Genomic DNA, 27684 nt, shown 5'->3' with positions numbered 1-27684 from the left:
AGCATTTGAGATGTGCTAGAGACGACTGTTGAAAATTAGATAAACTGATAAGGCAAGGATACCAATTCGATTCTACACAGAGTACGCGAAAGAACTTGCCCCCCTTCTAACAGCCGTGTACCGCAAGTCTCTAGATGAAAGGAAGGTTCCAAATGATTGGAAAAGAGCACAAGTAGTCCCAGTCTTCAAGAAGGGTTGTCGAGCAGATGCGCAAAACTATAGGCCTATATCTCTGACATCGATCTGTTGTAGAATTGTAGAACATGTTTTTTGCTCGCGTATCATGTCATCTCTGGAGACCTAGAATCTGCTCTGTAGGAATCAACATGGATTCCGGAAACAGCGATCGTCTGAGACCCAACTCGCTTTATTTGTTCATGAGACCCAGAAAATATTAGATACAGTCTCCCAGGTAGAGGTCATTTTCCTCGACTTCCGGAAGGCGTTCGTTACAGTTCCGCACTGTCGCCTGATAAACAAAGTAAGAGCCAACGGAATATCAGACCAGCAGTGTGGCTGGATTGAAGAGTTTTTAGCAAACAGAACACAGCATGTTGTTCTCAATGGAGAGACGACTACAGAAATTAAAGTAACCTCTGGCGTGCCACAGGGGAGTGTTATGGGACCGTTGCTTTCCACAATATATATAAATGACCTGGTAGACAAAGTCGGAAGTTCCATGCGGCTTCTCGCGGTTGATGCTGTAGTATACAGAGAAGTTGCAGCATTAGAAAATTGCAGCGAAATGCAGGAAGATCTGCTGCGGATGGGCACTTGGTGCAGGGAGTGGCAACTGACGCTTAACATAGACAAATCTAATGTATTGCGAATACATAGAAAGAAGGATCGTTTATTGTGTGATTATATCATATCGGAACAAACACTGGTAGCAGTTACTTCTGTAAAATATCTGGGAGTATGCGTGCGGAACGATTTGAGGTGGAATGATCATATAAAATTAATTGTTGGTAAGGCGGGTGCCAGGTTGAGATTCATTGGGAGAGTCCTTAGAAAATGTAGTCCATCAACAAAGGAAGTAGCTTACAAAACACTCGTTCGCCCTATACTTGAGTATTGCTCATCAGTGTGGGATCCGTACCAGATCGGGTTGACGGAGGAGATAGAGAAGATCCAGAGAAGAGCGGCGCGTTTCGTCACAGGGTTATTTGGCAAACGTGATAGCGTTACGGAGATGTTCAGCAAACTCAAGTGGCAGACTCTGCAAGAGAGGCGTTTTGCATCGCGGTGTAGCTTGCTGTCCAGGTTTCGAGAGGGTGCGTTTCTGGATGAGATATCGAATATATTACTTCCCCCTACTTCTACCTCCCGAGGTGATCACGAATGTAAACTCAGAGAGATTCGAGCGCGCACGGAGATTTTCCGGCAGTCGTTCTTCCCGCGAACCATAGGCGACTGGAACAGGAGAGGGAGGTAACGACAGTGGCACGTAAAGTCCCCTCCGCCACACACCGTTGGGTGGCTTGCGGATTATAAATGTAGATGTAGATGAAGGTTCTACGCAGAATCGGAGAAAAACGAATATGTGGAAAACACTGACAAGGAGAAAGGACAGGAAGACAGGACATCTGTTAAGACATGAGGGAATGACTTCCATGGTACTAGAGGCAGCTACAGAAGGCAAAAACTGTAGAGGAAGACAAAGATTGGAATACATCCAGCAAATAATTGAGGAAGTAGCTTGCAAGTGCTACTCTGAAATGAAGAGCTTGGCACAGGACCGGCGGACCGCATGAAACCAGTCAGAAGTCTAATGACCCCCAGAAGAAAAAGACCCACTGCATCTACCTACGTACTTCGCTGTGCGGACAATATTCGAGGGTGGGCATCTGGTAAGTAGGCATGTTTTAGTGCCGCGGCGAAGCCTTCTGTCACGTCAGGTCGACCTCTCTGTAAGTCTTTGCCTCAGACTGTCGTGACAGCTTTGCTTTCCGTTTGCTTAACATAGGTTACAGATGCAACCTTGAACGGCCAGCATTATTCGCTGGCGTATATCGTTATATGATACTCGTAGGTCTAAAAACTGCTGCACGTTTTACAGAGCATCATTAACGTCATGTGAAAAGCGGTTGTTTAAGTTCTACTGGAGATTTCCCACTGGAATAAGTTTTCAGGGTCTTACAGGATTAATGGTTAATAATTCAGAACATGATTGTGTGGACAATTTTGAGCTAAAAGGTTCGGTAGAAATACACCCCAATTCAGAGAAAGTCATGTTCTAAATACCTGAGTGGCACTCACGATTGTCGATTGAATCAATCAAATAATATCTTTGTGATCTTACGTGTCATGAAACTATACTTTCAATTTGTCGACATCGTGTTATGTAATGAGAATGATTCTGCTTCTTACGAAGAATACCATAGACGCTTTTAGTACTTTCAGGGAGGGAGGTATCCGTACGCCAAGTGTATGAACTGCTGCAGCTCGCAGTATTATGGAAATGTAAGGTCGTCAGGAACAGTATCTACCCATCGGGATACAATACGTCTTCTCTCCTCTCACGCCGAACGCGTTTGTCAAAAAGTTAAGTTGTTGCACACACAGTTCGTAGTATTTGGAACCAAATTCCGCTACTTATATTTCAGTTTTCTGTGGTTCCTACAACTCATAAAAAATAGTCGGGATATTTCCTTTTAATAACTTTGAGTACAGTTTTCTATTCATCCTTCTGCCGTTCACATTAGGATTAGGTTATATGTTAAGAAGGCTAACCGTAGGCGTTCTTGATGACTGAGCTATAATGGATAAATGCTAATAAAAAATATCACTACATTGTGGTACATAAGGCTGCTATATGGCAGTGTCTGTACGTAAAATGACCATCGTATGTTATATAATTATTATTATTTTTAAGGAGTTTCTTGTAAGAGAAAAAATTCTGACTAATAATATAGAGAATGTGGCAATTTATACAGGGACTTTGGGTAACTGTTCTGTATTTGTCATTTACGCCATCGCTATGTCGCTAAACAGCGGTATGCTTTATACTCAAAGCTTGAGGAACTGTTCAACTTTTAGAAGTTACACGAATTATTATAGGAGATGCTCATTTCCTCCTCTACTTATAAAAAATGCTACAATATTGGCATATTTGTCAGTATTCTGCGCCTCTGATATTTTCGCAGTTCACCGACAAGTAACTGTTTTGTGGCTTTATATGAACATCTTTGCTTTTGCTTTTTACGCTGCTAAAGCAAAACTGGTAATCTGACCACGTAAACTCTTCACACGACGTGCCTTTCTTACTTTCCACAAACCCAAATTTATTTTCGCCTTTGAAGAACTGAGGTCATAATATTACGAGTTGCTCCCGTGATCAACGTTAAATCATATGTTCAACAACATTTGAAAACGTAATATAAACAGCAGTTAACGGGTGCAACATGTTTAATACACGTACTTTTCAATATTTACTTCGTTTGCATTTCTATTACTATGTTTTAAATAACAGACCCAGCGAATAATAAAAAAAGGCGGTATCTCCTCGTCAACGTTAGTCGGCGTTTAAATGTGATGCTATGATCGGTGCGGCCATGGTCCGTTCCCAGCTAGGCATATAAAGCGGTGTAGTTCCGATTTCTCAAGTTCAACATGAAACAGAAACGAAAAAACAGTTTTGTAATTGTTTTCAAGTTATGACTGATAAAAATTAAGTCACTGACTGCATGGTGAAATGTTGGAATAACCTTCTGACAACAAGGCTAACATAGTCTTTCATCATGGTTACTCTATCAGTTATGGATTGACATTCCATGAAGGGTGAATCGGGTAAACGAGACTATTCAATAGCCCACTAAGGTTTCCACATTACACTCCACTGAATTGTGGCAAGAAAACGGAGTCTCCGAAGCGAGTGTAAACACGAGAGACCAGGTATTAGCTGGCGTTTTGAATTTTCGCTGGCTAATAAAAATATGCGACAGTTCTATCAGACTAGCAGTGCGTAATAGGCCTGTTATGAAGAGGATATACGATGTACAGGATATCCCAGGAGGAATGAAATATAAATCTCCCCTGCCACCTCAGCAAATGTACAGGGACGATAGCGAAGAGCTATCCCACAGTGTTTATGGATTAAGTCAGTATTCATTAATACAACAGCAACGATCATATGAAGAAAGAAACTTCGTGTGGACATATGACCCGTTCCGAATAGTTCCTGATCCAGAACACATGTAAAGTACATTGTCATTTATTTTCTGTACTATTCACTACATCATCAGGTTTACAGATGTACAATTGTCAGCAAAAATTAAACGTGCGCTTTACAAAGTATGAATTGAAAAATACGTACTTTTAACCCATTTACCGTCACCATATATACCATGTTAACGGCTGTTGCACAGTTTACAATAAATGTTCGAAAAACCCCCCGTCAAATCCAGTACGCTCTTGAGAGAGCGTGTTGTGTTTAATAAATGAGTGCCTCTGCACTTACTCTAATGAGGGAAGCAGTTTCCATGATGCGACCAAGCAGTTCATCTCGCGTGTTCATCTTTTGTTCGTACCCGTCAGACTTCATCCAACTCTATAATCAAAAATCTAATGGCGTAATATCTGGGTGCCTCGGTGATCAGTTAATTGTATTTGGGATAAGTCACAAACGGAGTTCGACATGGTTCAGTTTTGAATCCACTTCTGTTACATATAAATGTTTTCTATCTCGGATACCTTTTGGAACAGGCCATATGTGCACATGAAGTAGTGTACTTCAAATGAGCATTCGTGTCATATCCCTTAATATGGACCATTCCTTCTGGGACAACCTGTATGAACCGTATTAGAGTGGGTTGCTGTAATTTTGTAGATCTAATTTAAACTTTCCCTCCCATGAACCATGGACCTTGCCGTTGGTGTGGAGGATTGGGTGCCTCTGCGATACAGATAGCCGTACCGTAGGTGCAACCACAACGGAGGGGTATCTGTTGAGAGGCCAGACAGACGCGTGGTTTCTGAAGAGGGGCAGCAGCCGTTTCAGTAGTTGCAGGGGCAACAGTCTCAATGATTGACTGATCTGACCTTGTAACACCAACCAAAACGGCCTTGCTCTGCTGGTACAGTGAACGGCTGAAAGCAAGGGGAAACTACAGCCATAATTTTTTCCGAGAGCATGCAGCTCTACGATATGGTTAAATGACGATGTCATCCTCTTGGGTATCCTGGAGGTAAAATAGTTCCCCATTCGGATCTCCTGGAGGGGACTACTCAGGGGGGCGTCGTCGTCAGGAGAAACAAAACTGGTGCTCTACGGATCAGACCCCTTAATCCGGGTAGGTAGGTAGAAAATTTAAAAATGGAAACGGATAGTTTGAAGATGGATATAGTGGGAATTAGTGGCAGGAGGAACAAGACATTTGGTCACGTGAATACAGGGTTATAAATAGTAAATCAAATATGGTTAATGCAGGAGTAGATTTAGTAATGAATAAAAAAATTGGAGCGCGGGAAATCTACTACAAACAGCATAGTGAACGCATTATTGTAGCCAAAACTGACACGAAGTCCATACCCATCACAGTAATACAAGTTTATATGCCAACTAGCTCCACAGACAAGGAGACTGACGAAAAGTATGATGAGAAAAAAGAAATTATTCAGATAGTTAAGGGAGCCGAAAACTGTATAGCCAAGGGGGACTGGACTTCGATAGTAGGAAAAGGAAGAGAAGGAAAAGTAGTTTGTGAATATGGACTGAGGGTAAGGAATGAAAGAGGAAGCTGCCTGGTAGAATTTTGCACAGAGCATAATTTAATCATACCTAACATTGCTTTAAGAATCATGAGAGAAGGTTGTATACATGGAAGAAGCCTGGAGGTAATAGAAGGTATCAGATAGATTATATAATGGTTAGACAAAGATTTAGGAACTAGATTTTAAATTGTAAGACATTTCAAGGGCAGATGTGGAGTCTGACAACAATTTATTGGCTATGAACTGCAGACTAAAACTGAGGAAACTGCCAAAAGATAGAAATTTAAGGAGATAGAAACCGAATGAATTGTTCAGGGGCAGTGATGTGGAAAGAAATGTAGAAGCAGAGTGGGTAGCTTTGAGGGGTGAAATAGTGAAGGCAGCAGAGGATCAAGTAGGTAAAAAGACGAGGACTAGTAAAAATCCTTAGGTAACACAAAAGATATTGAATTTAATCGATGAAAGGAGAAAATATAAAAATGCAGTAAATGAAGCAGGCGAAAGTGAATATAAAGTCTAAAAATGAGATTGACATGAGGTGTAACATGGCTAAGCAGGAATGTAAGTTTGTAGAAACATATATTACTAGGGGTAAGACGAACATTGCCTACAGGAAAATTAAAGGGACCTTTGGAGGAAATAGAACCACCTGTATGAATATCAAGAGCTCAAATGGAAAACCAGTTCTAAGCAAATAAGGGAAGAAGTATGTAGAGGGTCTATACGAGGGAGATGCACTTGAGGGCAATATTATGGAAATGGAAGAGGACGTTGAGGAAGATTAGAAGGGAGAAATGATACTGCTTGAAAAATTTGACAAAACTCTGAAAGACCTGAGTCGAAACAAGGCCCCCAGAGTAGACAACATTCCATTGGGAGAGCCAGCCATGACAAAACTCTTCCATCTGATGAGCAAGACGTACAAGACAGGCGAAATAGCCTCATACTTCAAGAAGAATATAATAATCCCAGTTCCGAAGGAAGCAGAGGCTGACAGGTGTGAAAATTACCGAACTATCACTTTAATAAGTTATGGCTGCAAAAACTAACACGTATTCTTTACAGAAGAACGGAAAAACTCGTAGAAGTGGACCTGGGGGGAAAATCAGTTTGGATTCTTTAGAAATGTAGGAGACGTGTGGCAATACTGACCCTACGACTTCCTATAGAAGAGAGGTTAAGGAAAGGCAAACCTACGTGTGTATCATTTGTAGACTTAGAGAAAGCTTTTAACAATGGTGACTAGAATACTCTCTTTCAAATTCTGAACGTGGCGGGGGTAGTATACAGATATCAAAAGGCTATGTACAATTTGTGGAGCAAACAGAGGCCAGTAATAAGAGTTTAGAGGCACGAAAGGGAAGCAGTGGTTGGAAAGAGAGTGAGACAGCGCTGTAGCCTATCCCCTATGTTATAGAATCTGTATATTGAGCAAGCAGTACAGCTCACAAAGACAAATTTGGAGGAAGAATTAAAGTCCAGGCAGAATGTATAATAACACTGAAGTTCACCAATGATATTAAAATTTTGGCTCAGACAAATAAAGGGTTGCAAGAGCAGTTGAACGGAATGGACAGTATCTTGAACGTGGGATATAAGATCATCAACGTCAACAAAAGCGGAACGAGGATAATGGAATGTAGGCGAATTAAATCAGATGATGCTGAGGTAATTAGATTAGGAAATGAGACACTTAAAGTAGTAAAGGAGTTTTGCTATTTGGGGAGCAAAGTAATTCATGATGGTCGAACTAGGGATGATTTTTAAATGCAGACTGGCAATGGCAAGAAAAGCGCTTCTGAAGGAGAGACGTTTGTTAACGTTGAGTATAGATTTAAGTGTCAGGAAGTTCTTTCTGAAAGTTTTTGTATGGAGTGTAGCCACGTGTGGAAGTGAAACATGGACGATAAAAAGTTGAGACAAAAGGAGAACAGAAGCTTCTGAAATGTGGTGCTACAGAAGAATGCTGAAGATTAGATGGGTAGATCACATAACTAATGAGGAAGTACTGAATAAAATTGAAGAGAAGAGAAATTTACGGTACATCCTGACCAAAAACAGAGATCGTTTGGCAGGACACATTCTGAGACATAAAGGGATTAGATTAGAAATTTAGTACTTAAGGGAAGCGTGTGGGCTAAAAATCGTAGAGGGAGACCAAGAGATGAATAGAGTAAGCAGATGGGGAAGTATGTAGGTCGTAGTAGTTAGTCGGAGATGAGGAGGCTTGCGCAGGATAGAGTAGCATGGAGAGCTGCACCAAACCAGTCTTCGGACTGAAGAACGTAACAGCAACGGTTGAGACCTACGGCAACAGTTATTGCCCTGCTTAGTTTATGTGTGTACATATGTATCTGCAAGCCTTACAAGGATGATCAAGTGTTTTGTGCGTGCATGGACCAATCCCCGTATCCTCTACACAATTTAAGCGTGCCTATACAAGCATCGGTTTGTGCTTTGAATATATGGAGTTCGGAATACGACTAATTTTGATCAACTTTGTTACTGTGACGTGATAAAAAAAAACGAGACAGCATTATATGATGGTTTAAAACGAAAAATGAATTTCTACATTAATTTATTCTCTTACAGGCTCAAAATTAGTACAGCTTCTTTTGGAAGAAAGAGGAACACTTTTGAACCTCCTGTTAGTAGCAATACTTTCAACTAAGTCTTAAAGTCATACAAGCCATACGAAAGTATGAGAGAAATTAGCAATTTCTCTCGTGATATTTTGTCTAAAACTGACATGGTGAGATCGTGGCTGTGTAAATTAATGTAGGTTAATTCTTACAGAGAAGAAAACAGCAACCAGCCACTATTACTACTGCTATTTATTTAGGTAAATAGCGCCGTTACCGGTTTCGAACTGGCAAGTTCATCATCAGACGGCTGTTCACATGATTTTAAAGACACACTTTACATTATCGTCGGTTTTCGATTTTTATTATTCCACTGTGACAGACCAAAATACATCGTCACAGTGGAACAATAAAAATCGAAAACGGACGATAATGTATTGTGTATCTTTAAAATCATATGAACAGCCGTCTGATGATGAACTTGTCAGTTCCAATCTGCTAACGGCACAATTTACCTAAATAAATGGCAGTATTAATAGTGGCTGGTTGATGTTTTCTTCTCTGTAAGAATTAACCTACATTAATTTCTCTCGTGCCCCAAAGTGCTATGAAGATTTTAAATGCGCATCTATTCACATCTGTATGGACTTGTGTACTCCACTTCTTCCTGCACAGGATCAATAAATGCCTTCTATCTTTTCTCTTTTCTCCTCTTGTATTTTATTAGAGGAGCATTTACCTCAGTTGTAATAGGGACCTTTATGTCTGCGGCAACACTTATTGTTTTGTAATTCCAAAAAAAAGTAGCACATGTAACATCGTTCTTTGCCTTACCGAGCCAAGCTTTGGAGTTAATGCTGCTCAAAGAAGACTAGTTTCCATGTATTCAGATAAACATACCCAACAGTTTGCGACTGGTTGACTTATGTCGCTCGACAACCCTGCACATTGTCGGTACACACGCTCACGTACATTCATAACGTTACGCTTGCACAAGGTCATATGAAAATCGATCAAGGTTCATGCAGCTTGAACAGTTCAAGTCCATGCACAAAATTAGCATGCAGGCTGTTAAGGAAGGTTGCAAAATATTCTTGATGATCATGTGTGCTTGTCAAAGTTGGTGTTGGCAGTGCGACCAGTTTATCTGTATGCTCTGCTTTGTTGTTATGGCGATTCTTTTATGTGTTACATTCGTAGTACACCAATTATACACCTGTGTATTTAAAACGGTATGTGAAAATGATTTAAAAACAAACCACAAACTGGCCAATATGCCATATATTGATTTTTAACCGGTCGTGCAACAGGAGTAGTTAAGTTTGGTGCAGAGTTATATAGAATTAAATTTTGTGTTGATTTCTACATACACTGTGATGCGGCCAGACAGGTGGACGACGTGTGTAGCACGCTGTCAACGGAACTGGGCGGCGACCCTTACTTCTTCGGAGAGGAGGCCACAGAGCTGGAGGCGATGATATACGGCCACCTGTTCCTTTTGCTAACGGTGCCCGTGCCAGTCGGAGAACACACGTCCCTCTCCCAGGTAAATTCACATTGTAAGAGTCAAACTGTGGTGTGTCGGAAATTTCAATCTGGTGGGAAAACAACAAAATCTTAAAGATGAGTGCAAATACTGCATCTACATAAAGTGAGAGAACGTGAAGTGCAACGGAGAGAAGATAAGGGTGTCTAGTTAAACAAATATAGAGTAATAAACACAGTAGCAAGAGACAGTACATCACGAGTAAGACTCACATGAATATTATGACAGGTCAAATAATGAGTCATTGTTATCACTTCAGTAATACAATTACTCAAACACCCGCAGCAGTAGTTTAGGTGTACGTGTCAACGTCATAAGCAGAAGATGATGAGATCAAACAGAGTATAAGAGAAAACATAGTTGGCCTATCGTAACCTCCCAACAGAAAAATAATTATAATATTCACATTTAGTGTAACTTAAAAACAGAAAACATCTCGTTTAAGTTCCCAATAGAAATTTTTTTTTGAAATAATAAAATTTCAAGTTTTAATGTAACCTTCCATTAATGACTAACTGCATATCGAAATTAATAAGTTTTGACGTCAGCAGCGCTGCGTCATAGCCCTGTGAAATCATTCTGAATAAACTGAAAAATTCTTACCTCACAATTATGTCGTCAGATAACTCTGTCTATATATCTGCTCCTATAAGAAAATTTTGGCACAGCCCAGTGCAATGCTGGCCACTAGATTTTCATTTGTAGGAAAACTACTGATTCTCTTTTGCTTAATCAACATGAGTATGCACAGGAAAAATTCGTAAAATCTTTAAACTCAGATAAATGACTGGCAAAAGTTTTCTTCAGAGCAAAAGTTATTATTGAAACATTTCTGCAAGGAATTACATGGGAGTTTAATAATAGAATTGTGGTTAAATCAGTTGTGACAATTAATATATGCGCGCGGCAACAGAGATCAATAATATATATTTTTTTACCTTATACCACATCGCTCAGGCACCACCATCGTTCTGCACGACCGGCCTCAAGTCAACCGTTGCACCGCCCTGTCCGAACTCCAGAACTCAAGTGCTCTGTGCGAGCAACAAAAAACACGACTGCTCTCTGCGAGCTACTAAACTCGAATTACTGCCAACACTGCTCCGATCTGCGATTCTGTTGTAGCACAGATATTCCATATCGCAGTCTGCGCGTGAGCAATCCATAGAAATTACATCTAATCAATTGCGCTAGCGAATAATAATGGACCTCTAATGAACCCCTTACACTATGTAAAGCGTGATAGTAATCTAATGTTTACTGCAGATTTGAACACTATGGTAGGGGAAGTTATACCACAGAAGATTACGAGAGAATACGGGCACCGCAGTAGCAATAAGAGACGAGAATGGCAGCGTTTATTCTGCAATAAATTTCTCGATGTAATAGCACATACATCGTTTAAGAATTGCGATAGTGAGAGGTGTACCTAGGGTACGCTAGGGGACATGGGAAAATTTTAGCTGGATTGCATGGCCACACAAAGATTCGGAAAGCACGTAATAGGTTTGTAGGGCGTACCAACAAGCATGTACACACTTAGCCACAATTTGATAATGCTGAAGGGTTTAGAAGTAGAATCGTCAGGGAGAATGAATCTGTAAAGTAGTGGGGTACTAAAAGAGAGTACAGACGAGTTGGGTTTGATGCTCTGTGATGTGGATATTTAGGTAATGAATGTCACACAATATGCAACTCAGATCAGTTAAAGAAGAATACACATCTCTAAAACGGACATCGGAGTAGTTGGATACAGAAATATAAGACGGAGCGGATGGGCGGAATGACGGTTTGTACGATGGGGCGTCACTGTCTCCTTCGTAACGAGAAAAGACACCGATGCAGATATGGAAGGCATAGGGGAACGAGTGTCTAGCGATAAAGCAAAGCAAAGGTCGTTGAAAATAGCCCTTCGAAATTTTTAGAATCTTTGGGGTAACAGCGTGCCAAACGATTATTATTCAAGTTACTTTATAGAATCTATAAGAAGAGAAAAAATATTAGGCAGATAAATACAGTAACTGCTGAACATTAGCGTAACAGCTTATGCAACCTACTTTCTGCTAAGAACAATATAAAGAGCATAAGAGCATGAAAAAAAGTCACCATGGAGGCAGTTCTGACGTTGTGTTTCACTGTGGTAGAAAGACTTAAGTATATTGAAGACACCTTCATAGGGTTTGTCGACCATGAAAAACGACAGGTAACGTGAAATTGTGCAGGTTATTTGATATTTCAGAAGAAACAGGTACATATTGTAAATCGTGGATTACATACAATATGAAGCAAGAACAGTAGAGGAATGGAAGACCAAGAATGAAGTGCATGGATTAAAACGGATGTAAGTCGACGGAACAGTCTTTATCCCCTACTGTTTAAAAATGAAAGGAAAGCAGAGGAGTGGAATTAAAATTCTTGGGGAAAGTATTTCAACGGTAAGATTAGCTGAGTACAGTACGGAATAAAGAGGGCACTGAGGACGGAATATGAACTGAAAATAAACCAAAGACACGCGAGACTAATGAATAGTAGCATAAATGAAAGTAGCCAAAAACTTCACATCAGAACTGGGGCCCACGTAGTAAAGGAAGTGACAGAATTGAGCTGCACTGAAATTAACCTATGACAGGTAAAACAAGGGGGTAAATAATAAGCTGTCTAGTACACGCTATGAGAGAATTCCTCACTAAAAACGTTAACTATAAAAACCCTCAATTGACTTTGTGACCGTTGGTGATCCAGTGGTCTAGCAGCCTGACCTTTTAGTTATTGTCCGTTACCTAATCCATAACAGCTGATCGGTTGTAACTGCAAATGGGGTTGTTTTACTCAGATTTTGTGTTCTCAGTAATGCTGTATTCAATGAATAGTGTGTCTTCAGTGATGACGATTACTAAACGAAATGTCGGTGTGAACAAAGTAAAGGACAGTCACTATCTTTTCCATCACATCTATTCACGTCTGATTTCAACGCAGATCCAATAAGTAAAAATATCGTCAGACGCCATTATAATAATCCACAGTGTAGTCCATTGATCAACGCGGCAGACGTAAACGCCTAGTATCAATAAGTCGTGCTTACAATCACTTATTGGTAACAACACTTTGTCACCACTGTGTATATTTCTTACGTTTCACTAACGTCGAACCCATGGCGATAGTGCCTTACACTGTTAGAATCAGATTTTCATCACAAACACGCTCATTACGCCATTAAAACAACAATACTACTCACTCACTGCCTGTAAACAATGTATCTCGTCATGCATACTTGGCGCTTAGCTAAACTTTTTCTATTAAAAAGAAGGTATCGGAACGTGGATCTGAAATACATTCGCTCACTAAAAGCATGCTTTTGAGTCACTTGCGAGAAAGAGAATAGCAAATTTATTAAGGGTTACAAAAAAGAAAACAGGGTGCATTATATTTGAGAGCAGTCAGTAAAAATTCCCTCTGAATCCAATAGTGATCTGCCTCTACAAAAATATCATCCTAAAATTCTAAATGAAAAAGTTAAATACTTTCAAAGTTTTATTTTAATTTAATTCAAAGAATATTTTCTCTAAATTGTTTATGTTGACCACCAAACACGTAACTGTCGGTGGTTACCATTTTTGCAGCACAGCGCATAAACACTCATTTAACTCAGCTGCCTTTCAGAAGAGCTTTTGCTGGCCATGCTACCATCACTATTGAGCTCACCTGAGATACCACACATGAAAGACAGAGATGAAACATCACAAATTAATAACTATTGCGTTCATACTTCTAGCAAACTGTCCCTATTAGACAAAACATAATTTTTCTGCATCACTTTAGACAGCTACTAGACAGTTCCGTAGTTGCTATTACATCAGTCAAAAATGTAGACGTTAAGATAGTACTTTAATCATCTCTTACAAAATTACACACAGTTGTATCTAACGTGACTTGGCAGAAAGAAATCGCAGAAGAAACGGTGATTTTAGTCATGTAATACGATACTTGCTGTAGTAAAATATTTACTATCATTGCCCACAGTATTGATAGAATATGTCCTCTTTCAGTCTACATATGATTCAAAATCTGAAGAACTGGTATTCATTATGTGTTAAATAGTGCAGGAATTCCACTTCCGAAGGGCGGCACAAATACATACAGTGCCAACCTCGATAGGTAACCAGATTAGTGAATCATTATTCTTTGCCGTTCATGAGTAACACTTTGCTTGTTATCATCATACTTCTCTCATCATTACTTATACATAAATGCATACAGATACAAATAGAATGACTTGTGTAAAATAAAAGACATTATTCAAATATTAGCTCCTACAATACTTCATACACCAAACATCTTTCATTTCACAAGAACCTCCATTACCCATATTCAACCCAGTATCATTTTCTCTTCAAGTATTTACTTATTTAGCTTACACTAATCAACCCCATTCACATCAATGAATACCCAACAGCCGCTCATTGCTTCAGAACTCCTCTGCACAAAACTGACCTAATTACATCAGTTATCCATATACTTTGTATTATTAATCTAAACTGTCAACTCTTCATCTGTATGTCATTTTACGTGTTTTTCTATTTATCACAATCATCTGCCTGTATCTCCATCCAGGTCTCTACAGTTCTTCTGCTCTCTCATGACTCATGACACAAATCTACTAAATTATACTGATTTCTCTACTGATAGCCGCGTGGAGTGGCCGCGAGGTTTGAGGCGTCAGGTCACGCACGAGTCCTCCCTCGGGCATGGGTGTGTGTGTTGTTGTTCTTATCATAAGTTAGTTTGTGTAGTGCGTAAGTCTAGGGACTTAGGACTTCACACGCATTTGAACGTTTTTCTTTACTGATACTAAGGAAATTCACTCACTATTTTGATAGATGTTTTTCTCAGATCTGGCACTCACGTCTGTTCTTTCGCCACTAGTCTTTGTGTCGTTTTGACTTTTAACGCTTACGTGAAATATGGTTTGTAAGATATTACAACTATTATAGTGACTTCAACTTCGTACTATTAAGATGCATATGTGACGAGTTTTACTAAATGGTTCCCGACTAAAATATTTGGACTAGCACTGCTTAATCTAATTAATAATTTCTACACTTTTCTTTATGCAGAGATAGGAAAGCTGAGAAAGCAATGAAACTTGAAACAAGAAGTAAAGTTTCACCCAGCTCAGACCATACCTATCACTAGCTGGTATACGAAAAAAAGAGTTGTTGCATTACTAAACGATTCCTGACTGAAATACTTGGACAACCACTGCTCCATCCCCTTAATAATTTCTACAATTTTCTTTACCTACAGACAGGACAGATGGGTGACGGATGAAACTTTAAACGAGAAGTAAGGTTTCCCCCCCAGCTGGAAGCATAACTTTTGCCTATTGGTATACTAACAAAAGAGTTGCTGGCTTCGTAAGCATTCTATGATTCTACTCCATCGTCTGGGTTACGTCTAGATACACTGAAGGGAGAAGTCGTGGGATACCTCTAAATATCCAGTCGGACATCATTTCGCTCGGCATAGTGCAGCAGCTCGACGTCGCATGGACACATTAAGTTGGAAGTCCCCTGCAGAAGCACTGAGCCATGCTGCCTCTGTAGCCGTCCATAATTGCGCAAGTGTTGCCGGCGCAGGATTTTGTGCTCAAAGTGACCCCTCGACTACGTCGATAAATGTTCTTAGGGATTCACATCGTGCGATCTGGGTGGCCAAGTCATCGCTCGAATTGTTCAGAATGTTTGTTCTTAATACCAATTGCGAGCAGTTGTTGCCTAGTTACATGGCGCATTGTCATCCACACACGTTCCATAGTTATTTGGGAACATGAAGTCCATGAATAGCTGAAAATGATATCCTTGTAACCAGACTTAACTATTTCAAGTCAATCATCGGTTCAGTTGTACCAGAGGAACCAGTCCATTCCAAGCAAACACAGGCCACACGATTATGGAGACACCACCAGCTTCCACAGTGCCCTGCTGACAACTTGGGTCCATGACTTCGTGGGGTCTGCGGCACACTCGATTCCTACCATCAGCTCTTACCAACTGAAATTGGGACTCATCTGACCAGGCCACGATTTTCCAGTCGTCTAGGGTCCAACCGATATGGTCACGTGCCCAGGAGAGGCGCTGCAGGCGATATCGTGCTGTCAGCAAAGGCACTCGCGTCTGTTGTGTGTTGCCATAGTCCGTTAACACCAAATTTTGCCGCACTATCCTAACGGGTATGTTCGTCATACTTCTCACATTGATTTATACGGTTATTTAATGCAGAGTCACTTGTCTGTTCGCACTGACAAGTCTATGCAAACACCGATGTTCTAGGTTCTTACGTGAAGGCGTTCGACCACTGCGTTGTCCGTGGTGAGAGCTATTGCCTGAAATTCGCTACTCTCGGCATACTCTTGACGCTGTGGATCTCGGAATACTGAATTCATTAATGATATCCGAAACGGACTGTCCCATGCGTCCAGCTCCAACTACGCTTTCGGAAACATTTTCACTAAAATCACCTGAGTACAAATGGTGTGCGGACATTTGTCACGCCGGACATTTGCCACGCCGGACATCTGTCACGATTTTACCTGCTCCGAAGGATTGGGTCCCTTGTCTCCCCCTTCTCCTCCTCACCTGCCCACCCGACCCCTGCAACTGCATTTAGTAACTCCACTTTAGTGACACTGTCGTCAGTAACTTTACCGTCGCTGTGATGCAGTAAAGGTACTTACCGAGGCTTTCCGCTGGTTAATTTGAAAAGTGTCAAAGCTTTTCATGTTTATAATTAAAGGAGATAATTGCTTTAAAAATCAGTCATTAGTTTATTGCAATATATGAAGTGTGATGGAGGTGAATTATTGCGTCAGTAAGCGCAGGTAAAGGGCTTTGATTCTTCTCTTGGCAAACTTGGTACACTTTGTGCATGGAAGGAATTCTTCTGATGCGTTCCTAGCTGGGAAGCCCGGCGACCAGGTGGACACAGGCAGAGCGGCGGTCGCGCGCCTATGTCGGCACGCTTCACAGAGGGCAGGCCCCCAGAAGATGAGCGACAGGCGAACACGCTGCGCACATCAACACGCTGCCAAGGGAAGCCGTGGACATTTGCACGTGTGCCCGAGGCAGCGGAAACTATGAACATAGAGCGAAAAACAGCTTGTCACGATTCTAGGCAATGCGGACAGAGCGGCTAGTTGAATAGCAACAACTTGGGTGTCCAAGAATCTCAAGTGGCCCGGGGAATTTTGGCCGTTGCCCGCCAGCGGAACACCTGGGAACGTAGCGGCAATACTCAAAGGGAGAAGTCTTGGTTTATTTGTGTACTCTGTACACACAGGGTATCGCTCTCTTTTCCTCGCAGAATGCGACGGCAAGGAGGGAGGAAATTTTGGAACGGGCCTCATCATTGGCAAGAATCTCATGTTCGGTTTGACAAATAGTACGAGCTACGTAATTTGCGGAAGAGTGGAGACAAGACGCTGGAGGGGAGCGGCTCTCTCTCTCTCCAGGTGTGAGGAGAGCACTAGTATTTGGCATTCCGAATTTTGCGTCTGAGGAGGCAGGAGTTCACTCTTCACTGCTTCCGATAAGTTGCAACCATTCTCATATCGTCTGTCATGAGACAATGCGCTTTGCATTTGTTGCAAACAGCGTAGAGAGCAAAGTCTGTTAGATCCAAGTAGGCGAGTTTCACTCACTGTGCGCGTTATCAAGAGCTTAACTCAGGATAATTTTGATTTACTACATGTCCGAAGACGGTAGTACTGTTACAACAATTTTGACCTTTGTTTAATGCAGTTTCACGTAGGTGTGCATTTGCAGATGGACGCATACCGTCGTCCAGTAATGATAACTTCCAGTGGCAGGTTTCGGTCACTATTTTCAGCGTAGGGCATGTTAGACGCTATCAACTACGACGCCGGAAGAGTCTTGATGAAGCCGCACGCAATCACACGACTCCACCGCCACGCCGACCACGCTAAGAACATAGTAACACACAAAACGCCCGCCTTCCTAGCTGCGCATTCTTCTTTCGCTTTCTTCAATTTCTTTGCAATGTGTTAGATGCTCATACAGAAGCCAGGCACAGTACTCACCGTTTGCCCGTTAAGAGAGTCATATGTTCAGCTGTTGTTTTTTTTATTTTCTTTTATTCCTTCCGCATTTAATACACCAGGTCAACCCGTCTCGCGTAGTTTATTTATATGTCAAATTAGAATGAAGTCATACAATGCTCATGTTAAAGGGCAAATACCAGGGCAAGCAGCTTATATAATTCACTTGTTCTGAGCTCTTGGTGCCAATTCAATTCTGTTTGTTGTTTTTTTACTTGATACTTTCTACAGTATCTGGCGACCCAAATTTTGCATTTTTGTTTATCATTATTTGAATAATTTGTGAATGATTGCTAAGCGAATTTGATAAAATTTCAATAATTATTGCATGTGCCGTTTAATGCAGTTTCACTGGATAAACCACTTCTATGTTGAACAGCACTCCTTGCATTTCATTTATAGAATCTAAATAAAATTCACACCTCTTTCTCCCTCCAACACGAGGTATCTTGCAACTTAACATAGGACCAGAGTCTCTTTGGATTTTCCCCCACATCTCTATAGAGAGTTTCGTTGTGGAAACTATTAAATGCATCTCGCTTTGAAATGCGCACCAAATTTTGAGCGTCAGTAAAACTTTGCCAATCTTGGAGACTTTGCATTCGTCTGAATTATACGTGCCTTTTTCGGTGCTCCTGCAGCCGCTTTCTGTCTTTTTTTTGTGTACCATGGGGGATCAGTTCCGTCTCTTATTAATTTATTTGGTATGAATCTCTCGAGTGTTGTTGATAATATTTCTTTGAACTTAATCCACATGTGATCTTCACTTACATAGTTACGAAGGATTGGAGACTGGTTATAAAAACTTCAAACCGAATTTTTTGCTGATTTTGTAAACAGATATATTTCGAGTTTAGTTTTGGTGAATTCCTTTGTTACGGAATTGAGCCTCGCTATGACTGTGTGTTCACTAATCTCTGTATCCGTCGTTATGCTCAGGATTTTTTGTGGCTAAGAGGTCAAGTGTGTTTTCGTAACCATTTACAATCTGAATGACCTCGCGAACTAATCGTTCAAAATAATTTTAAAAATAGCATTTAGAATAATTACGGGAGTTGTTTTCTATCTACAGTAGGGTCTGAAAATGTATTTTTGTCAACATACGGAAGGCAGATTGAAGTCACTGGCAACTATAATTGTACGAATAGGATACCTATTTGTGACGAGACTCAAGGATTCTTTGAACTGTTCAGCAACTGTTTCATCTGAGACAGGGGGTTAGTAAAAGGAGCCAGTTATTAATTTATTCCAGTTGTCGAATATAACCTCTGCCAATACACAAGTCTCAAGAACTATTTGCTTCGGTGTCCATTGTGAGCTTGAACACACATTACGTTATTTTTCCTTAAGTTGTCCTTCTTGTTTCTGTTGTAGTGCAGATAATTACAATTACGGCTTTTCCCTCCAGAACCTGGGATGCTTTCTCTGTGACCCTGTAAATACCAGAGCTAAACAACGTAGAACAACAACGTACTTTACAAGCATAGCATTCTGTATTACTTCATTTCCTTATTTCTAACATTTTAAAATTGTACGTCGACTTTAGATAACGTGTCAATCATAGATGCTCTTATCTCTGTTTAGTGAACCTATTTGCAGTCATGTTTTGAACACTGTCCCGCTACACCTTATTAACTAATGTTTCGCCCCAAGGGATATCGGATTTTAGAGAATAAATTAATATGGAGCATGTCGTTCTTCTTTTCAAACATTCACATACCCATTTCTTCTTTCCTTATTGTCTTTTGGGCGTGCAGTTGTAGTAATTAAAATAGGCACAAATGCAGTGATCAAAAAGAAATGATTAGCGTACCTTCGCATTCTCTTTACATCGTTCCTTTCTTGTTGCTCCCATGACGATTGACTGTTTGTATCGCAATCAGTAAGTATGAAAGCAAGCTACCGAACAGACAGAGGGATCTATATTTATACTTGGCAGGACTAATTACGTACTGTCATAATTGTCGGTATTGCTTTCGTTTCCCAAAAGTTATAAATACACTACTGGAAATGGAAAAAAGAACACATTGACACCGGTGTGTCAGACCCACCATACTTGCTCCGGACACTGCGAGAGGGCTGTACAAGCAATGATCACACGCACGGCACAGCGGACACACCAGGAACCGCGGTGTTGGCCGTCGAATGGCGCTAGCTGCGCAGCATTTGTGCACCGCCGCCGTCAGTGTCAGCCAGTTTGCCGTGGCATACGGAGCTCCATCGCAGTCTTTAACACTGGTAGCATGCCGCGACAGCGTGGACGTGAACCGTATGTGCAGTTGACGGACTTTGAGCGAGGGCGTATAGTGGGCATGCGGGAGGCCGGGTGGACGTACCGCCGAATTGCTCAACACGTGGGGCGTGAGGTCTCCACAGTACATCGATGTTGTCGCCAGTGGTCGGCGGAAGGTGCACGTGCCTGTCGACCTGGGACCGGACCGCAGCGACGCACGGATGCACGCCAAGACCGTAGGATCCTACTCAGTGCCGTAGGGGACCGCACCGCCACTTCCCAGCAAATTAGGGACACTGTTGCTCCTGGGGTATCGGCGAGGACCATTCGCAACCGTCTCCATGAAGCTGGGCTACGGTCCCGCACACCGTTAGGCCGTCTTCCGCTCACGCCCCAACATCGTGCAGCCCGCCTTCAGTGGTGTCGCGACAGGCGTGAATGGAGGGACGAATGGAGACGTGTCGTCTTCAGCGATGAGAGTCGTTTCTGCCTTGGTGCCAATGATGGTCGTATGCGTGTTTGGCCCCGTGCAGGTGAGCGCCACAATCAGGACTGCATACGACCGAGGCACACAGTGCCAACACCCGGCATCATGGTGTGGGGAGCCATCTCCTACACTGGCCGTACACCACTGGTGATCGTCGAGGGGACACTGAATAGTGCACGGTACATCCAAACCGTCATCGAACCCATCGTTCTACCATTCCTAGACCGGCAAGGGAACTTGCTGTTCAAACAGGACAATGCACGTCCGCATGTATCCCGTGCCACCCAACGTGCTCTAGAAGGTGTAAGTCAACTACCCTGGCCAGCAAGATCTCCGGATCTGTCCCCCATTGAGCATGTTTGGGACTGGATGAAGCGTCGTCTCACGCGGTCTGCACGTCCAGCACGAACGCTGGTCCAACTGAGGCGCCAGGTGGAAATGGCATGGCAAGCCGTTCCACAGGACTACATCCAGCATCTCTACGATCGTCTCCATGGGAGAATAGCAGCCTGCATTGCTGCGAAAGGTGGATATACACTGTACTAGTGCCGACATTGTGCATGCTCTGTTGCCTGTGTCTATGTGCCTGTGGTTCTGTCAGTGTGATCATGTGATGTATCTGACCCCAGGAATGTGTCAATAAAGTTTCCCCTTCCTGGGACAATGAATTCACGGTGTTCTTATTTCAATTTCCAGGAGTGTATTTCGATTTCGGAAAAAAAACTCTGTATTTCGCCAAGATGTTGAAGAAGAAGGTCCTTTACATACTGGTTGTATCGGGTAAGATGTGGAGACGGCTGTTTGAAAGCGGACACAAGAAGTACGAGGAAGGGCGTCCTTACCTGGGGGATCGCTACTCAAGCTACCTGCCGAAGGGGCAAGTGTGGCATGTCCGGCGTGGCAAATGTACGGCATTCGTACAAATGACAGTTCCACCAATGTAGTGCCCTTTAACGCCTTGCCGGCCGCGGTGGCCGTGCGGTTCTAGGCGCTTCAGTCTGGAACCGCGAGACTGCTACGGTCGCAGGTTCGAATCCTGCCTGGGGCATGGATGTGTGTGATGTACTTCGGTTAGTTAGGTTTAAGTAGTTCTAAGTTCTAGGGGATTGATGACCTCAGATGTTAACTCCCATAGTGCTCAGAGCCATTTGAACCATTTTTTATGCCTTGTGCACGCAATACTACCGCCATCTGTATATGTGCATGTCGCTATCCGATGACTTTTGTCAGCTCAGCGTGTGTTAAGAGATTTGCAATGAAGTAAACCTTCAAGTACAGCACTTTGTTAAGTCTTTGATCAGCATTACTCCAGAAATTCCCCTTCAAAGTAATTGTAATCATTACCCTTCTCTTTCTTCACAACTCCTTGGATGAAAACTTTGCCTTCCACTCTCTCATTGCAAATTGGACTTTGAATTCATCTATAAAGCATGCTGTAAAAACTCCTTTTAAACACTTGATAAATATCATTGTGGTCAGTTCTTTTTCAGTTTGTAGTTCAGTCCTGTATTAGCCTGAATGAAGCTGTTATCACTATTCATTACTGCAATGATACTACCTCTCCTTCCTGTCAGAGTTACAATATTATTCTTCTCTGTATCTTCATATTTATTCTCCCGTTCTTGTATACTTTATTGCAGATGTTTAATCTCTTGCTAAATTTGGTGACCGTCATCCTGCCTCTGTGTTGCAATTTCTTCCCTCCGATTTCCCGCTGGTTCGTTTTCTTTAGCTCCTGGTTTTGTAATAATGATGTTGCACTCTTGTAGCATCTCTGTGATATTTATAATCTGTTGACTGTAAAATGTTTCATCTTCTAGTATTTCAGTTTTAGCTTCCGTTATATCTTCCTGTGCTTCTTCTGATACACCATCTCTCGCAGTATACATATCATTCCTATGTTTATCCGATTTCTTCAGCATCTCTTTCTTCACGGTCTTTGTTCCTTCTTTCTTCACACTCCTGCAAACATTTCGTCCAACTCTCTTTGTTTACATCGAAAAGTTTCGCCTCGCTTTTTTTTGTCAAGCCTCGTCTAAATTCTCTGATATTTTGGGATGTTTCTCTACGAGCTTCTTGGTTTCATCGTATAATTTTGAGGTCAATTCTAATATTAATTTTAATGGTCTCATGAAGTGACACTTTGTCACCATTCGGTACAATTCTTACGTTTCACCAAGAGTTAGCCCATGGCTATGGGAATGCACTCAACCGGTACGGCATTTTCTACACAACTCCGGTTACGCCATTGCGACATCCACACTAATCACCGACTGCCTGATAACATTCGCTGGACGCACTCAGCGCTTGACTATCGATTTTTTGCCTACCCTCGACTTACGCGAGGAAAAATGTGATTATGTCTGAGTAAGAAGCCGCGAATCCCTACAAAGTGGTACCCTTCCTGGGCAGTATTTCTCAGGAAGAAATTTCTGCGAGTGTAGAGGAGAGTGTTGTAATCTCGGGACACTTTCCTGACTTTCTCCGTGTAAAATAAGTTTAATGTATCTCTTTATCACATTATTAAATAATGGCATTAAATTTTTATCTAGCATTTTTCTAAAATTACAAAAATTACTCCGGGAAATTAATGTTTTCGCAAACGTGAAAAAGCATAACAACGTACCTCAGAACACTCATTTTGTTAAATTTTACAGGCGTCGAGTCGAGAAAATGTTGTCTCTACCGTACTTAGTAATCTGTTACATTACTACTCTACTACTTAGTAATCTGTTACATTACTACTCTACTAATCAGCAAAGTCGTCGTTATGGTCCTGATGTTACGCTGTGAAGGGACATAACGTTGCATGGCTGTACTGACATCCAGATCATTGACGACGGTACACTCTGTGGTAAACGTTTTTGTAACACCAGACACCTCTCGCATGTGCGTCTTTTCAGGGCTGTACGCACTCGGTCCCGCGTTTATTTTTATGAATGACAATGCGCGACCACATGGAACAGCGCAGATGAAGAAGCTGTCGGAAGAATATCCGGCGAGTGGACTATCCTGAGCTTTCCCCGACTTCGTCCCATGGAGCACACGGACGGGGCACAGGGGAAACGTACTGTAGCCCGTCCACGTGCACCGAGTACCATTTAGCAGATATAACAGAGGTGGTGGAGAAATGGAACCTCTTACCGTAGGAAATCTGTGCCAAACTTGGGCCAGAATGGGGACAATCTATAGAGCATGCAATGCCGTCCGTTGCGTTGGTCATTGCCGATTTTTCCTGCTAGATGGACAGTTTCCTATCCGAAGTGCAAAAGAGTGCCATGAACCTCTGTCCACTACTTTGCCCTTTTACACGAGACCGTTACCTGAATGAGGGCGACTTCTGACGACGGAAGTGTTCGACCGACAATGCTGATGATTTTTTTTATTAAATACTCACTCGTGATGGCTGGGTGTTGTGTGCTGTCCTTAGGATAGTTAGGTTTAAGTAGTTCTAAGTTCTAGGGGACTTATGACCACAGCAGTTGAGTCCCATAGTGCTCAGAGCCATTAAAAACTCAATTGGTGGCAGGTTTCGAACCAGCGATCAAGGAAGTTTTCATTATTAGACGAAGGTGCTAACCCAAGACCACGGAATATAGATGAAAAACTGTTAGTCTTGGGGGACTGGAATGCCGTTGTAGTGGAAGGGATAGAAGAAGCGGTTATGTGAAATTGTGGGCTTAGCAGTGGGAACGAGAAACTAGTAATATTAATTGTGTAATAAAAACCATTCCCCACCTTTAGTAACTTCCAGAGGCCATCGTATGAATTGCGGAGACTTACGCGTAATTATTATCTTTGAAAAAAGAGTATAATTTTGTAAGTAGAGTGAATAAAAGGTCGCTATGTGTAAGAAGCGTGAAGCGATCTTTGAATGTAACCTGATAGCTAAAAGAGCCACGTGAACTTTGATTAACAAAATGCTGTCTGACATTGAAATCAACGTAAAAGATTGGTGCGCCACCAACTCTATCCACACGACAAATAAGAGGTTGCACTGAGTCGGAAAAATTACTTAATTTATTCACAAGAAAGACTCACGAAAGGACATTCGTTGTTGAGTCACTGATAAAGAATGGGATGTAATTATTAATATGATTCAGGCATTGATCCGGTGAATCAATTATTGAATAAAGCAAAGAGTGCGCGAATACTGTCCGTAAGTGCAGCTTGCAGCGACATTCCTGAAAAAAAGATCTATTCCAGAGCAATTGTTTTAAATGAAAAAAGGACGGTAATTATTGGACCTTTGCACTTTGAATGGGCTAACAAGAAAAACTACAAGGTAAATGTCGTAGGTAACGGAGACGTAACATCGGTACACTGGATAAGATTGGAGGCTCAATTATTTATGCCTCAAAACATTGATGTAATGCATCTATAGACTGCTGCTGCCTGGTAACTAAGTACAATCGCTTGTGAAACGCTATACGTTTCACAACAGACTCGTGTGGCCACGTGGCTTGCGGAGACACAATTTCTACTTACCGTGGCCAAATTTTAGTAACATGAAACCACGCAGTCCCGAACAATTAACATCTTACAGAGGACACATTTTAATAGACGAAGGATAATGGCAGAGGGCCAACAAACTCTAATATTAACACATGTGGATGGTTTCCACCGAACATAAAGTAATGAGAGAAAGAAAATTCGGAAAGAAGCAAAAATGACCAAGAATCGGAAAAGATGCATACACATGCAGTTGCAGGGACACAAACATTCACATTGAACCGAGGGCGCTTCAACATATGCAACACCTTTGCGCTACGTTCTTCTTACTGATCATAGTCAAGTCTGCATTAGGAATCAAACTGAAAGTCGGCAAAAGCCTTGCCTTCCTTGCTGTGACCCATAAAATCAAGCTTTATAAGATGAAACGCGAGACCAAAAGCTAAAAGCTCCCCTCTTGATATGAGACAACGCGCCACGCGCTCAAGTCAACTCACCCTTCTTCGAAAAGACTTCGGCTGCAAGCCCTCTAGAGCAGACTAGAGCAGGGGTCGGCAACCTTTTGAATCAGTAGAGTCTGAAATTACAATTTACAAAATTTCAAAGTTTTTAAAGAACCACAAAAATATTTCTTGCCAACAATAAATAGTACTTGCATAAATAAAGTTTTCTGACGAAAAAAACCTAATCTATTCATTCAAGAGAAAAAAATATATTTATTCATATACTGCAAGTAGTGTTTTTTCACAACAAATTAGATAATATACATATGGCATTATTACATAATCACTTATTATTCAAGTAAAATATTAAAACAATTAAACGTTCACTTACAACACTAACTTGTACTTCAATAAAAACAATTGAGCCTAGAAATTCAGTGGGAGCGATGGCTTTGCATGGTTATTCAAGTAGAAAATTTGAACTTTTCTAAACAATGTAACATTTACTTAAAAATTAAAAGAAAAGATAACATACATTAGAGCGAACAAATTCAATGGAGCGTTGGCTTTGCTTGGTTTTAGAAAGTTTGGATAAATTTGGCTCGTAGCTTGTTGTTTTAAGTTTCAAACACGACTCTAAATTTTCATGCGTTAATTGGCTTCTTACTTTGCTTTTAATTATATTCATGCAAGAGAACGCTTGCTCGCAGGAACATGTCGATCCGAAGATAGTCAGCACTCCAAACGCCAACTTCTTCACCTCACTGTAGCAATTTGGAAGACTGTTTCATGCGTCGAATATAAGTGCCTCAAGTCGCGGCATTTCTTTTCAAGCTGTCCACTTTTGTTGCGTTACGTGCATACATTTCTGGACTTCCAACTCTTCCAATTTGCTTTTCAACTCTGCGAATTTTCCACTCCCCAAAGCTTTGCTTTTTAAATCGATCAATTGCATTTCTAGAGATCCAGTATCAACTCCAAATGGCTCAATGTGGATTTCGTTACTATTTGTGTTGAGAGGATTTTCTATGAACGCTAGAGTGGATTTGTTGGCTTTGAATTGCTGAAATCTATCAGCAATTTCATGTTTCATTTTGTTAATAACTGTGCTGAAGTAACTAGAGTCAACAGTTGCACTGGTTTTGTCACAATATTGTTTTAGAAACGGAAAACGAAGTAATTTAACACTCTGAATATCTTCTGCAAAAATAATTAATTTTTCTTCGAAATGAACCAATTCTTCTACCAAGACATAGGCTAGGTTTCCCTTTCCTTGCAGTTTTGAGATTCAGCTCATTTAATTTCGCCGTCATGTCTACCATAAAGTAAAATTTTTGCAGCCATTCGGTGTTCTCTAATTCAGGGTGATTAATGCCTTTTTCATTGAGGTATATATTTACTTCATTCAAGCACAAAGCAGAACGTTTCAACACCTTACCCTTGGAAACCCATGGTACTTTATTGTGAAGGAGGAGGCCGGAATACTGAGTTTCCATTTTGTTTAAGTATTCCTTAAACTGTCGACGGTAGAATGCTTTTGACAAGATTCTGTTAACAATCTTGATTACCAAATTCATGACCTCAACTATTTCGGCCGGAAATGTTTGCGGAAAAAGGGCTTCTTGGTGTATTATGCAGTGAAACGTAAGAAATTAGTCGTTTATTTTGCTCTGAAGAATCGTTGTTGTCCCTTTATTGTTTCCTGTCATACTTCTGGCTCCATCAGTTGCTATTGAAACGGTTTTATTTGAATCGAACTTATTATCGTCGAGGCATTTCTGCACGACATTCACTATGTGTTCCCCTCTAGTTTGTCCCAAGAGCAGTAGCAATCCTCGAAGTTCTTCTTTCGGACCTTGGGAAGACATATACTTCACAAAAAGGGCAACTTGTGCAGTATCTTTTATATCGCAAGCCTCATCGATAGCAAGCGATAAGGCAGAAGCCAGTTGAATGTCTTCCACCTGCAAATTTATTACATTTGAAGATATTTTACTTATTCTATCTTTTGATTTTTTTTTCAAGATTTCTGGTTTGTTTTTGAAATCACGAAATAGTTCTTCAGATGCTCGTATGAAGCAATCTTTGACACACTCGCCTTCTGTGAATGGTTTGC

At 41.3% G+C, this 27684-nt stretch overlaps 1 protein-coding gene across 1 annotated transcript in view; it reads left to right on the top strand.

Annotated features, from left to right (window-relative positions):
* Positions 1 to 27684, top strand: part of LOC124593773 (metaxin-2-like) — a 137273-nt gene that overhangs the window by 96575 nt on the left and 13014 nt on the right. Inside the window, exon 4 of the mRNA XM_047132121.1 lies at positions 9685 to 9840. Within this exon, the coding sequence (XP_046988077.1) occupies positions 9685 to 9840 (156 nt within the window). The remainder of the gene's footprint in view (positions 1 to 9684; positions 9841 to 27684) is intronic.

This window comes from Schistocerca americana, chromosome 2 (genome assembly GCF_021461395.2).
Source record: "Schistocerca americana isolate TAMUIC-IGC-003095 chromosome 2, iqSchAmer2.1, whole genome shotgun sequence".
NCBI classification, from domain to species: Eukaryota; Metazoa; Arthropoda; class Insecta; order Orthoptera; family Acrididae; genus Schistocerca; species Schistocerca americana.
The sequence above is the reverse complement of the archived record's forward strand: the minus strand, read 5'-3'. Positions and strand labels throughout refer to the sequence as shown.